At 40.5% G+C, this 15,487-nt stretch overlaps 1 protein-coding gene across 2 annotated transcripts in view; it reads right to left on the bottom strand.

Annotated features, from left to right (window-relative positions):
- HECW2 (HECT, C2 and WW domain containing E3 ubiquitin protein ligase 2) overlaps positions 1-15,487 on the bottom strand; it is a gene marked incomplete at both ends in the record, with an annotated part of 235,382 nt that overhangs the window by 28,477 nt on the left and 191,418 nt on the right. For both annotated transcript variants that reach the window (XM_079710019.1, XM_079710018.1), the window contains 2 exons: positions 10,605-10,718; positions 12,423-12,543. In XM_079710019.1, the coding sequence (XP_079566145.1) occupies positions 10,605-10,718; positions 12,423-12,543 (235 nt within the window). The remainder of the gene's footprint in view (positions 1-10,604; positions 10,719-12,422; positions 12,544-15,487) is intronic.

The following is a 15,487-nucleotide window of genomic DNA, read 5'->3' as shown; positions in this document are numbered from 1 at the left end:
TATAAACAAGAAAAGTGAGGGTGTCTAAAGCTTCCTCGGTAAGGTATTTGGAGAAGAGGCTGAAACTCCAGCGCCTGAACTACAGTGTAAATTCCATTTTACTTACAAAGACACCAGGGTCAAAGTAAAGTTTGAGAAATGATTGTGTGAGGTTTGAGGAATGACAAGTGGCCAACAATGCTGAGAGCAAAAAACACAGCAAAGAGGAGTTTGCAATAAAGCAATCTGATATGCTCAATTTAAAATGAAAAATGTAAAGTACATCTACCCTATGATAAAAAGTTTACACAAGGGTTCAAAGACAGGAAAGAATTCTGAAGGGGGAATGAAAGCTACAGATAAGTTGGGGTGGTGGGATTTTATAAGACTTCCTTTGTTCACTCTATTTTTTTTTCTCTTATGGAATTTCCTCCAGTGGGCATTACTGTTTTTTTTTTTTAATGACAAAGAAATCTTCTGAGTCTTGTGTGGTGATGCGATTGTGTGATAGAGAAAAGCATCCTATTATAGGTAGAAGAGGGAGTTGGAATACTAGTAAGAAAAATGAAATGGCTTTTATATGTCTTCGACAAGAGTTTAATAGAATTTACTTAGAACAGACCTCAGCTATCCACCTAACTACTTTCTCAATTTTTGCGATATACGCACTGCCATTTCCTTAATATTTCTAGCTTTACTTGCTGTTCCAATGTAGCCTTGTCTTATACAATATTGATGGAATTATGATGTGCTAGCTTTATATCTTTTCTAATACACATTAAAAGAAACACATAAATATTAAAATAAAAAAAGTCAGTCTATGTAATAGCTACAATCATCTCACACCTCACCAGTCCACACTGCACTTTGGGAGATATGAGTGTAGACTGACAAGAAACCTATGTGTACAGAAAAATGCAAACACAGCAGACTCTCAAGGCCAGAGAGGCCTTAAGGTGACATGACAGAACTGCCTTCTGGGGCAGCTGAATATACTGTGGCTACCAGGAAGCGTGGGACTATGCTCAGATCACGCTGGAGGGGGGCTCCCAAAGCAGCCCCCCCGGCTGCCTGCCAGGTACAGTGACGCAGGCTACCCCTCTTGGTGCCGAGACCAAGGCAGCGTCTCGTGGCTTCCTTCCACTGTCCCATTTGTGGTCTCTGACACCACCAAGAACAAGTAGAATACTTTTTCCACTTGAACGTTCTTCACATACTTAGAGGTTTTCTTTCAACAAATATCTGAGTGCCTATTATGTTTTGGGTATTAATCTAGATGCTAAAGATGTAAATTTTTTTTCAAAAGTCATTTTCTACAAGAACTCTAAGTTCAGCAGTTTCCATATCCTTGGTCCCTGCCCCCTCCTCACTCATGAACACAGACACTTCTTTCAACCTCCTCTCAAGGCAGGGTAGGGAATTCCCTCACCACACTGGTCCTCTGCTCTGGACACTCTCCAGGTGTCAAAGTCTGACCCTAAGGGGCGGGGTCTATGCTGACCACAACACTCAAGGTGTGGTCTCATTAGCAAAAACTTAGAAAGGGCTCTTGACCTCTCTTCCTGGACACTTTCCCCCACTAATGCAGCTTAATGTCACTCTGCCTTTTGGGGCAGTCACTTGACTTTGTTGACTCATCATGAACTAGTCATCAACTCAAACCTTTCACCTATGCTTCTTTACCCTAGGACTCTCCCATACTGTCTGCACGTCACTGTATCTTTTTTTTTTTTTTTTTTTTTTTGCGGTACGAGGGCCTCTCACTGTTGTGGCCTCTCCCGTTGCAGAGCACAGGCTCCGGACGCACAGGCTCAGTGGCCATGGCTCACGGCATGTGGGATCTTTCCGGACTGGGGCACAAACCCGTGTCCCCTGCATTGGCAGGCGGACTCTCAACCACTGCGTCACCAGGGAAGCCCCTCACTGTATCTTTTTAAAACCTAAGTACTGGACGTTATACTTTTCCTACTAAATTTCACTTTGTGAGACTGAGTTCATGATTCCAGTCTACCTGGATCCCTGTGGATGCAAAACATCTCTAAATTTCCTATCGATGGTGAATTTCAGACCCCTGTGTCTATTCAGAAACAGAGAATGCCGTCAATGGTATCTGAGCAGTCATTTCGCCCATCCCCTCATTTCATTGAGAAGACTGGGGCTGAAGGAAATTATTGACTTGTATCAAATGAAAGCTGCAGTGGAGGATCCAGGTCTTGACACCGGTTTCCTGATCCCAAGTGTAATGTTCATTACTCCTTACAGCTCACCCTTCAATAAATTTTAAACAACGTTGCTTATGGCAAACTATGGCCTGAGGGCCAAATCTGGCCCACCCCCTGGCTTTGTAAATTAAGTTTTATTGGAACACAGCCACGCCCATTTGTTTATGTGTTGTCTGGGGCTGCTTTCCTGTTATGATGGCAGAGTTGAGTAGGTGCAACAGGGAATGTATGGTCTACAAAGCCTAAAATATTTACTACCTGGCCCTTTACAGAGAAAGTTTGTCAACCCCTGCTACAGAAGAAAGTAGGAGGAAAATGCTGCTTTATTAAAAAACCTGACTTACCCTAAACCCTCTTCTTTACTGAGGATCACTTCAAGGAAAGATAAAATGACAACGATACCCTAGGGTGTATGCAACCTCCAGGAGGGTTGCACACACCCTAGGGTGAGACCGTGAGTGAGCCCTGGCCTGCAGGGTCCCTGCTCTGCAGAAGCCTTCAGACACAATCAAGGCACACGAGGATAAGGGCCACAGACAGCTGAAACATGAGCCAAACACTCTGTGAGTCAGTTTTCTTACAAAGAGACAACTGGTATAAGTAAAATGGGTTTTTAGCTGCTTAAAATTAAACAGTGGCATTCAGTTAGAAACAGCAGGTTTTCACTGAGCTTCAGCTCTCTGTGTTTTAGTAATACCGCACTTAGCAGAGTGTCTTATGATTGTCTGCCTATGTGTCTGCCTCCCACCAGACACACATCTAAACTGTAACCCTACTGAGGGCAGGGACTATGTCTTTCTCATTTTTGGATCCTGAGTACTTAGCCTGATACATAGGAGGGGATCAGTTTATATTGTTGAATCACTGAGTGGAGCTGTCTGATGCTCTCTAAAGGAAATCAATACAATTTACATTGTTATTTCACATCTAGCGGAGTGAACAGTTTTGCACAAGTCTGCCTTATATTCAATGCATTAATAGGCCATGCCAGTCCTTAAGAGACAACCCAATTAGCAAACACTGTCAGAAATCGCTCAAGTGAATTATGCTTAGAAAGCTTGCTCCTTGTCTTTTCCAAGTCTAATATCTTCTAATATGGTAAAGTTTGTTAAAACAACAAAGATGGACCTCAGTGATTGGTTCCTTTTTCATGATGATAACTAAATCTGGCTAAAGATACAATGAATGTTCCCTGAGGAGTTAAGTTGAGAAGTAAAACTCCTTTTTTCCCAAGAGAGAACAAAGCTAGAAGCTCCTCTAGGAGGGAAATGTATCTTCCTCAACTGCTCAGGCTTTTATCTGCTGTTTTTTAACTCTAGCAGCACTGATAGAGTCAGTCACTCTAAAGCCAAGACAGTTTTTAAAGTTTGATTTGATTATAATCTGAAATTTAGAACCGCATATCTGAGGGCAGGTTGTTGACTACACATTACATATGTCTACCTAATTCAATAAGACGTGTCCCAGCAGGATACCTTATGCATGCACTTCCTGTGTTAGCAATCTTCCGTATAAATAGTTAATATGACTCATATCACAGGGCTCATTTGTTACATTCCTGTTCTGCCAGTTAGGTTGGTTCCACAGCTAAAGACTTGGCATGGAAATAATGAAACTCCGGACAACGGGTGTGTAGCCACACAACAGCTGCATCTGAGGCCATTTCGGAATAAGCACAGATGTCCTTAGGGTGGCAATGTCATTTTGAGCCCCATGAAGTGCTGATAAGGCATTTTAAACACCATCCCGTTGCTGGGCTGACACCACCCGAGTTGTTAGTAGCAGCCAATATTTGTTAAAATAAATAGTTTTATTCTCCTGTTTTTTACAACTAAAATTTACCAAGTATTCCAAAGGAAGTAGACTATAAAATGAAAGACGATGGTGCCATTGGGAAGTCTCACTATCATTTCCTACAAGTTTTCTGGACGACTCTGCTTTCTTCCAAGTTGGTTCAGGCACAAATGGCCTATACACCTGATTCAGCCTCAGATATTTATAGCAGCAAGGCTTTGGTTCTTAAGCCACTTAAGAAGCCCTGATGGGTGAGTAAGGAATTTTGTGAGCAATTAGTATAACAAAGTTTTACCTGGTGATACCAAGCCAAAGCCTAGATACCGAAGCACCCTTCTCCAGCATGGTATGGATCAGTTAGGTTATCCTGCAAGTGTCTCTTTTTAGAAGAAAACAAGCAGCACCATAAAGTTCCACTTGAAGCTTTACAAATTTCTGAGGAATAAATGATCAAGCCCAGGACCCCAAACAACTTCTAGATCAGTCAGATGTTAAGAGCTGCTGGTTTTTTTATAAGCAGGGACCCAAGAAAACCTTTCAGATCTCATCCTCCCTAGTTGCTTTCATTTGTCTAAGTAGAAATATCACAGGAAGAGCGCACCTGTTCTTAAACCCCCAAACTAAAACTGTTTGCACGCATCCCCTCCCTAGTCCAAGTGTGGCTTTGCAAGACAGATGACTAATGCCACATCAATGGCACCTTACATATAATGAACTAATTCTTTCCTAAAGAAAGGTGCCTTTTATAGAGCTGGCCACGGAGAAAAAAAAAAGAGGCGAGGCAATCACAGTGCAAACATCCTCTCTTTATCCAGGCCATTATTTCCTTACTTGTTTTGGGTACTAAGAAGTGAATGTACACCTGAAACTAACACAATATTGTAAATCAACTGTACTTTAATAAAAAATAAATAAAAAGAAGTGAATGGCCCCAAATGTCCCATCAGAACACGATAGTCGGCCTAGCTAAGTTTTGACACCACACATTTAGAAGAAAATAATACACTGGAGAATATGCGGTATTCTACTGGCTCCCTTCCTGAAGAAGCAACTTCTAGGCGGACAGAAGCACAACAGAAAGAGGCAACTAGAGTCTGCAATTTCCCACCACACTCAGTCAAGATGACTCAGTTTCCAAGCTCTTCCACCACTGCTGTCTTCTCCTCTTCCCCACTTTGCAAGAGCAGATAACCAACTTACGTTGGGTGGAAATTTTAATGACTAGAACAAAACCTTGAGCGCTGACCAAATTAAACCACAGTGGTTTGCTTAGAAACCGTCTGCTTTTCAAAAAAAAGCCAAGTATAACATGCAGCATTATTTTAGCGAGATATAATAATTAGCTGTCAACTAGTATATTTACATTAATAGGTTCTAGATATATTTTTGTTTTTTTTTTTTTTTGCGGTACACGGGCCTCTCACTGCCGTGGCCTCTCCCGTTGCGGAGCACAGGCTCCGGATGCGCAGGCTCAGCGGCCATGGCTCACGGGCCCAGCCGCTCCGCGGCATGTAGGATCTTCCCGGACTAGGGCACAAACCCGTGTCCCCTGCATCGGCAGGCGGACTCTCAACCACTGCGCCACCAGGGAAGCCCTATTTTTGTATTTTTAATTGAATACAGGCATCTCTACTATTCTGGGGTGAATTCTACCTCACGTGGAATTTGTAGTCGTCCTGTAAACTTATGACTGTAACATTTCCCATCGTTTCTCTTGACTCAGCTCTTCCATTTCAGGAACAACCTATATATCATGTGTCAAGACCTACGCAAAGAAACATCTTAAAGCAGAGCTGAAGTCTCTTAGTGAATCTGCTACTTCACACCTTTTTGGAGGACAGGCAGACGCATTATTCTTAAAAATAAATCCTTTTCTCTTTATGCCCTCACTAATCTATTATAAATAAAGACCCTGATTATGACAGGTAGAAAATACAAATCAGTGAGATGGTATCAATAAGAATTGCAAAGTATTATTCCCTCACAGATAACAAAGTTGACTTTAGCAACACAAAATAATACTCTATACATACCAATACCTCTACTAATTCCTTCCACAGAATTAACTGTATCTATATACTTATTACTCTCCTGACCTCAAGTGCAAAAGGAAGTATACACATACCAAAAATTACCCTGGTGGCAATCACTCATCAGACAGCAAAGAAATAAGAAAAGTTGTTCAGGGGGAAACATTCTCACAATCTCCCCAAATCCTGACTCTATGCTTTCTTTAATAAACGTTCTATTTTAGATTAGTTTTTGATTTATAGAAAAGTTACAAAGATAGTAGGGAGAATTCTTATATACCTCACACTCAAGTTTCCCTCTTATCAACATCTTACATAAGTACAGTACATTTGTTACAATTAATGAACTGATATTGATACATTATTAACTAAAACCCATACTTTAGTCAGATTTGTTTCGTTTTTGCTTAATGTCCCTTTTCTGATCCAGGATCCCATTCAGGACACCACATTACATTTAATTGCCATGTTTCCTTAGGTTCATCTTGGCTGTGACAGTTTCTTAGATGCTTTTGGTTTTTGATGACCTTGACAGTTTGAAGGGGCACTGATAAGGTAATCTTGTAGAATGTCCCCCAATTTGGATTTATCTGATGTTTTCTCCTGATTAGACTGGTGTTACATGTTTTTGGGAGGAAGACAATAAAGTGTCATTCTCATCACATCATACCAAGGGTACATACTATCAATAGGATATATCACTGTTGATTTTAGATTTTAGCCTTGATCACCTGGCTGTGTGATTGTCAGGCTTCTCCACTGTAGACTTAACTTCTTTTTCCCCCTTTCATACTGTACTGTTTGGAAGAAAGTCACTACGTGCAACTCACAATTAAGGAGCAGGGAATTATGCAGAATTATTTGGAAATCTTCTGCACAAATTTGTCTATTGTTATTTATTTATTTATTCAATTGTGTATTTATATCAATATATAGATATTTTATTTATATCAGCATATAGATATTTATTTTATACTTTGGGGTTCTAATCCAATACTACTTTATTTTGTTGCTCAAATTATTCCACTTTTGACCACTGGCAGCTCTTTCAGTTGGTTCTTGTGTCCCTTTGACATCACTGTGAGCTGTCTGAGCTCCTCTATACTTTCTGGCACAAGATGCTTCAGGTGCCGTCTTGTATATTTCCTGCCCCAGTCCTAGAATCACCCATTTCTCCAAGGAGCCCTAGTCCTTTTTATTGAAGAATGATATTGCAAGCCAACATCTGGGCACTAGGCATATACATTTTTTAATACCTATTACTAGAGCTAGACATGAAGAACTCACAAAATGACACATTTTGAGGGCATTAAAATTAATGAAGGGAAAGTGACCAGAAAACTTTCAGCTCCATTTCAGAATTCCACAGAAAAACCTAGGTAGCTTTTCTCTTTGGGTATTTATTATAATTCAGAAAGAAATGTTATGATCTTTAATTTTAATGTAGTAAGATGACTAAGGCTAAAATAACTTCTTAATTTTATGTTGTTTTGAGGTTTCAATTTTTTAGCAAGCATACTGCGTTAATCTTTCAAAATAGTATTATGTATTCCCAATGCCTTAATAGCAAAATAAAGTCTATATTTAATCATCTATATGTATGATACTGACATGATAAAGCCATGAGACCAGAAGTTATCTGGCCCCATTCCAGTTTCAATAAACCATATGCAGAGGGGCCTGATTAAGAGATTGTCCCTGAGGGCTGAGGTCACACCTCAAAATATCCTCCCTCTTATTTTCCTTCTGGGGTTACAGGAAGAAGACAAGAAATGGAGGCAGGAAACATTTGGACATTAGTGGCAATTAAATAAGTTTCAGGCCCTACTCTGCCTGGGCCTCCTGCTAGGAATGGATGTCAGTCCAGATCATGGGGAGACAGCTTTAGGATGATCAAGCATGATAGCATCTGTGCTATTCAAACCTAAGTACCATGGTTTCCAAAGACTCCTGCCTACATCTCTGAGATCTCAACAAACTGTGGTCCAACAAAGAAGAAAGGCAGCTGGAGTTCTGGGGGAGGAAAAGTATTCTCATCCAAACCAGACTGGTTATGTAAGGAAATACCTGGAATCCCATGCATACCTGTGATTAGGCTAAAAACATTTGCCTTCATTTTCAATTGCGCACCTGCATCTTTAAGACAACTAACAAAAGCTAGAAGTCCATTAAGGCTTGTCAGCAACAAAAGGCTCAAGTCTCAGGCAAGCTTCTCAAACTTTGTCACATTATATTGTTTTCCCATGTAACATTTTACTTTAATCTAGTCACAGCTGGGAGACTATACAACACTATATGTGACAAGAGAAGTTATCAGTCACTAGCCGGAATAGTGAAAAGATCCATGGGTAGGAAAAAATTCAGATAGATCAGAGTTCAGGAGTGTTGCCTAAATCTCAGTGCTGGTCTAAGAATCCTGGATGGAAGACAAGAGGCCTAATTTTAAATCTCAATTTTACTATTATCTAGTTCTACTAGCACATGTAAATTATTTTATACTTTGACAGTTCCATTTCATCAACCATAAACCAAATGGCTGAATTTGTTGAATATTATTGCTACGATTCCATAATCTAATATACTTTATTCCTGGGCAAGACTGAGAGGGGTAGCCTTAAAATGATCCAAATCAACAGCAGTTAAGGAGCGAAAGAGAAGACAACCAGAGTTCAGACAATCATGTGGTATTTTTAAAATTTACTCTAGTGATGTCTACAAAGAAGGTGCTGAGACTCCAAACCTAAACCTGAAATGAGGAAAGAGTAAGGGGTCTAGGAGACATGAGAGCTGTCATCTTCTGAAGAGTCATAAAACCACCCTTATGCCTATTTGAATGCAATAAACTCCGTGTAGGAGTCTTTACTCGTTCATTTCCTAACTTTTATCTCTATGAGCACACTCATGGAAGAGTCATAGAAGGCTGGACTCTGTTTATGGCAGGTAGTTATTTTGGTAGGTGTGCCAAAGAAAGAGAAAAAGTGGAGACAGAGAAATAAGAACCAAGGCCCAAGAGATACTGCTGGGGAGATTTCCAGGTAGAACAGAAGGATTCTTCTTTTTTCCTCTTTTTCTATCTTTTTAAAATTGAAGTACAGTTGACATACAATATCATTTTAGTTGCAGGTATACAATGTAGTGATTCCATAATTTGATACATTGTGAGATGGCCACCACTGTGAGTCTAGTTACCATCTTGTCAGCATACAAAGTTATTACAATGTTATTGACTATATTCCCCTTGCTGTACATTACATCCTGTGACTTATTTATTTTACAAATGGAAGTTTGCGCCTCTTAATCCCCTTCTCCTATTTCGCCCATCCTGCATCCTCCTCATGCCCCCTACTCTCTAGCAAACACCAGTTTCTAATTCGTGATTCTGAAACTTAGCTTATTTAACAGGTGAAGTACGATTTACTTAGTATTCCTATGCACATAACAAGATCATAGATGTTAAAATGCAATTCCTTGCTTTTTTAAATCTCAAAGCCCATGTTTTGAACCCTCTTACACTGTTGGTGGGAATGTATATGGGTAAAGCCACTATGGGAAACAGTAATGAAGGTTCCTCAAAAACTAAAAATAGAGTTGCCATATGATCCAGCAATCCCACTCCTGGGCATATACCCAAACAAAACTCTAATTCAAAAAAGATACATGCACCCCCATATTCATAGCAGCACTATTCACAATAGCCAAGATATGGGAACAACCTAAATGTCCTTCGACAGATGAATGGATAGAGAAGATGTGGTATATATAAATATATATATATATATATATACACATATATATACACACACACAATGGAATACTACTCAGCCATAAAAAAGAATGAAACGATGCCATTTGTAGCAACACGGATGGACCTAGAGATTATCATACTAAGTGAAGTCAGAAAGAGAAAGACAAATACTATATGATATCACTTATATGTGGAATCTAAAAGATGATAGAAATGAACTTATCTACAAAACAGAAACAGACTCACGGACATAGAGAACAGACTTGTGGCTGCCAGGGTGGTGGGGTTGGGGGGAGGGAGGGATAGAGTGGGAGGAGCTTGGGGTTAGCAGATGCAAACTATTATATAGAGGATGAATAAACAACAAGATCCTACTGTATAGCGCAGGGAACTATATTCAATATCCCGTGATAAACCATAATGGAAAATAATTTTAAAAAGAATGTACATATATGTATAACTGAATCACTGTGCTGTACAGCAGAAATTAACACAACATTGTAAATCAACTATACTTCAATAAAACAAACAAACAAACATGTTTTCCCTTTGAGAGAGAGTTACAGAGAGAAGAAACGAAACTAAATTTCTGCTCTCAAAAATGATCTATAGTTATGAGTTTTTACCAAAGAATTTCTATGTCAAATGATTTAAAAATCAAAGGAAGCTTTAAAAAAAAAAAAACTGAAAAAAACTGAAAGGTTTAAGTGTATGAGAACAGCATTTTCCGTCAGAAGGATTTCCTGTTTCAGGCAACCGCAGGGGACAGTGTGGGGAAACATCCTCCGGCAGCCACAGCCTGTGCTTCACAGGCCACTTCTCTGAGCTACTCACCCTTCCTCCCCAACAAATGTGACGTACAGCTTATTTCTCTGCAGGTCTTTTCTGGAGTAGCCCATAATCTGATTAAAAGCATCTTCGAGCAAGTGATCTCTTCTGATAATTAACCTGTCCAGAAAAAGACAATTTGAAAAATACAGATTATTTCCTAATCCTTATCTTTCCAGAACTGGGCACTTGCCATTTAATTTCCACTTACCACAATTAACTAGGGGAAAAGTGGAGTGGCTTACTATCATTGCTGTCTGCAATAAAGCACACATTTGTCTGTAACTCTTAATAGCACTAACAAAAGTTACACCAGAGAATCATTGGTAAATAGAGCACCCCACCTAAGACCTGTAAAACCAATGCAAGTGTCCTTTCTGAATGGTCACATCAATTTATCCCAGAAGGAAAATGATTAAAAAACAACACACACACACAAAACATTTGTTTAGGAAAGGAAGAGCAACCCTAGGAGGTAATGTTTTAAGCTTGAATGCACCTAGGAATTCAATTCTTAAGTACCTAGAAAGATAACAGTGAGAACAAGGACAAAAAAATTCTCAGTGTCCTCCAAAGCAGTGGAGTTTACTGTTGTGCTTAGTTTTTTTTTTTTTTTTTTGCAGTACGCGGACCTCTCACTGTTGTGGCCTCTCCCGTTGCGGAGCACAGGCTCCGGACGCGCAGGCTCAGCAGCCATGGCTCACAGGCCCAGCCGCTCCGCGGCATGTGGGATCTTCCCGGACCAGGGCACGAACCCATGTCCCCTGCATCGGCAGGTGGACTCTTCAACCACTGCGCCACCAGGGAAGCCCTGTTGTGCTTGGTTTAACTTTAAAATTAAGTGAATCTTGAGATTCCCTAAGTGATAGGTACAAATGAATGATACTGGTGGTTGATTAATCTACTTGTGACAATGACAATTTAAGTCACCCTTAAACAGGTGTCAATTTGCCCTTAATGCAAATAGTAATGGAAAGGGAGATGATAGGGAGGTTGAAGGTATGAAAGCTTGATCAGCAAGACCTTAATAAGTGAAGCTCAGAGAGGTACGGTGTTTGGGGTGGGTTGATGTTTTCGAGGGTGATGAAAGGGGAACCTGTGAGTTCAGATGAGCAAGACCTGCATGGGGAGCAGTGAGCCGTGTGCCTGTTGGGCTGGGCAGTTCTCTCACACACCCGGGTCCCGACGCTTCTGCAGTCAGACCCCCCTCCTCTGTTCTCTCTCAAGTGGCATAGTGATCTCTAGTGGGGACATGGGACAGGGGTGGAGGTGGGGCTGAGAGAGTATGGGTAAGTAGGAAATTCAGATAATTCTAGGCCAAACAACATGATGATGTTTCAATTTCCCCATTTAAAGGGAGGTGGATAAAGACATGCAGAAACAACATTCATGACATATTCCGTTGGACAAGTTAAGCTTACTTCACAGAAGGCAACAGAGCTGAGCAGTAGTCCTACACTCAGGTCAGCCCAGGAGACAGCGACGTGCAATACAAGACACTGTGACAGCCTTATATCTAATGAATGTGCAATAAGTCAACAAAGAGGTACTTTTCAGGAGAACAAAATAAATCAGCTTTTAATTTTGCCTTATTTTTATGTGAAACATGGTCGTCTCTTTCCTGTCTGTTTTAAAACCTTAAGTTTAATTGTGCTTAATTCAAGAACTATGTTTTAGATGATCCTGTAATTCACACATGCCAAAATAACTATGCCGACTAAAACGAAGGCTGGTCATCCCTCATCAATCCATTTCCTACATTCCAAATTGCATCCCATCTTTTCACCATCTACAAATCCTGGGGTTTGTATTATTTTGACTTACTTTAATTTCCCTGGGCCTTGTCCATATCCTTTAGTCTCTAACTTCCTGTAAAAGTTTCTTAGTTTGGCTTCAAAGTCTCGCTTGTAAGGGGCTGGAGCACGGGCATTGGCACGCTGAGTACCTACAACAAACCACGAAGAGACAAGGGTGTGGATTTGTGCGATGTCCTTAGGTTCATCACATCACCATGAAAAATATTACCATGGGGCTAAGACCACAGTTAACAAGTAAAAGGAGGCAATACTTTTAGGTCCCTGCACTTTTCACCTCTCCAAGTCAAAGGCTATCACAGAGCTTAACCAGGATCTTAAGATGTCTTCTTTGTGGCCTTCAAATCCTGTTTGAAGAGTTACAGTGGTGCCCATGTGTTAGTCAAATACGTTCCTCTTTTCAGTCCAAATCAATATGAGTCAAACAGTTACTCAGGCCTAATGGTAACTGTTCAGGGTGGAATATCTTTGCTTGCGGCTGAGATGATATCACAGCAATTAGACAGGAAGTTATAGTGTGAAAGTATGTGGTATGCAAAGCAAGAAGAGTGAGTTTCCATACTTGATGAAAAACCTACAACATTACATTTCATACCACAGGGTAGAATAATCTTGATTTGAAAACAGAATTCAGCCATAATTGCAGAAGGCACATGTCTCCTGGTTATTCAGAGTAAAAATACTGTGATTTGTTGCATTCTTAATATATGCCAAGTACTGTAATTATTTACAGATTATCTAAAGATGTCATGTCATTACATGTCATTCCATGTCAATCCACGGCAAGCATCATTAATAAAATATAAAGGCAACATAGTTTGTTCCTCTTTCCATAGAAAAATCTGGTTTTGTATCACACGGTGACTAACCAACAAGCCGGGATACAAAACTGATGATGAATATGGGAATCAGCGCCATGACAAAAACACTGGATGTTTCCAAGAAATATTTCACAACACAATCAAAGAAACCAGAAAACAAAAATTGTGATGTCTTGTGCATTACACACCATGTAAGCTCCTAAAATATATCTTTATGCATGAACCAACTAAGTGATGATTATTTTTTGCTAATACTGTGTTAGGTTCAGCAACAGACGCTCAGAATGGATAAGGTCAGGTTGCTGCAGTGGATATCTTGGTTGGGAAGACAGAAATAGAACATATCAAACAACTAGAGAATATTTAAGTCTTAAACTAGATGGTATACAAACTCTAAAGCAGAAGGAACAAAACGATAGCCCTGGGGCTATACCCAGCCCTATAGATCTATTTTGTTTGCCACACAATGTTCTAAAGGTTTTAAATTAACTGCCAACATTTAAAAATTAGGAGATGTCAAGTAGGAAAAAAAGCTCTGATTTCTCTCGGAAATCAGTTGGGAACTCTTGCAACAACTGGCTTGCATTTCCCATTTCCCTGGGGCTACAGAGGGCAGCTGCCCATTAGGTAAAGCACGTGCTCTCCACGGTGCCACTGCCACTCAGTGAGGGTACATCTGAGATCAGTGTTATAGAAAAGTAACAGTAAATGAGGATAAGTAGAGATCAAAATGGAAAAGACTTCAGGGAGGAGATGTTATTGGAACCAGGCCTTACAAACATGGGAGAACTACAGTCTATACTGGGGCAGGGCAGCAAGAGGTGGAATAAGCATTGCCTGCAGGTTCAGAAGACACGGAGGAGACCCCACTAACCTAGAGCAGAGGGGGAGTGCTAGGACGTAAGTAGGAAATTAAATTGGTCAGAAGTTTGGTATGAAATTATGAGACGAATTTTTAAAAACCTAGCTGAGAAGTGTGAGCGTGATGCAGCAAGCAGTGGGAAGCCTTTATGGGTTCTTAAGCAAGGGAATAACAAACAAGGGGTGTTTTATTTCAGAAATGATTTTCAGAGTAGATTAAGGGCGGGAAGGAGGAAAGACCTAGTTAGTAGTTGAAGCAATGGAGGCCTGAGGGGATGAGGACTAGCCTGGACTACGGTGACTCAGAGGAAATTTTACAATGTGAAATAAGAATTGGTAAGAGTAGATAAGGAAGAGGAGGAGTAGGAAGCTCTCATGGTAATATAAAGCTTTTTAAACAATAACAATAGCTGTCATTTGTTGTGTCTGCTATGCATTAAGGACCATTCACTTTACAGAGAGGATCTTGGGAAATCCTCACAAGTCTAAGAAGCAGGCATTAGTATTATTATTGTCATCACCACTTTGTAACTAAGGAAACTGAAGTCATATGACAGTGAATAGTAGATTTAGGATCTGAGCCAGGTCTGTCTGATGCTAAAGCAGCATGGGAAATGATGCTGGTGGACAGGAGCATATGAGGCTTTCTACATACTAAGCTGGAGAGGACAGCTGTTCAGGTGGATATACCTTGCAGACACTTGAAAATATAGTACTGGAGTTCCAGTGCGAGATCCGGGCCACACTTGTGGATTAAATGAGTTAGTGTATGTGTGGTATGGCACTTCACGCAGTGCCGGCTGCATAAGCAGCCCCATGTAAATGTTAGCTGTTATTGCTATTATCTGCATAGTTGTGAATACTAAACACATGGGGAAATGTACTGAGGTTGGGGAATGGAATTTAATAAAATGAGTTATTGATGAATAATATGTCCAGAGGTCTGTTGGCACAGTTATGAATCTTTTACCCAAAGAGCTAAGAGCTATGCCATAAAGGAAACAAATAAACTTGACCTTAAAAGGTCTGGGATGCAGAAGACTCCTAGGCAGTGGTTCTCAATCTTGACTGCACATTAGAATCACTTAGGGGGCTTTTAAAAATCCCAATATTCTGGCCACAGCCAGGACATATGACATCAGAATCGGTGGGGGTGAGACCCAGACATTAGTGTGTCATGCAGCTCTCCAGATGATTGCAACGTGCAGCCAAGTCTGAGAACCATTATCTCCCACAAGAAGGTCAAAGGTAACCAATGAAACACCTGGGCATCATCCAGGGACCAACACAGGGGGAATACTTCCCAGGTATTTGAAAGGTATCATTTGCAACGTGAAGGAACATGATCTGCATGGACTCTGGGCTCCTCTCTTGGAAGGCTGAGGGACAGAGC

Source organism: Hyperoodon ampullatus (assembly GCF_949752795.1).
Source record: "Hyperoodon ampullatus genome assembly, chromosome: 8".
Classification (NCBI taxonomy): domain Eukaryota; kingdom Metazoa; phylum Chordata; class Mammalia; order Artiodactyla; family Ziphiidae; genus Hyperoodon; species Hyperoodon ampullatus.
Note: the sequence above shows the minus strand (reverse complement) of the source record. Positions and strands in the feature narration are given on the sequence as shown.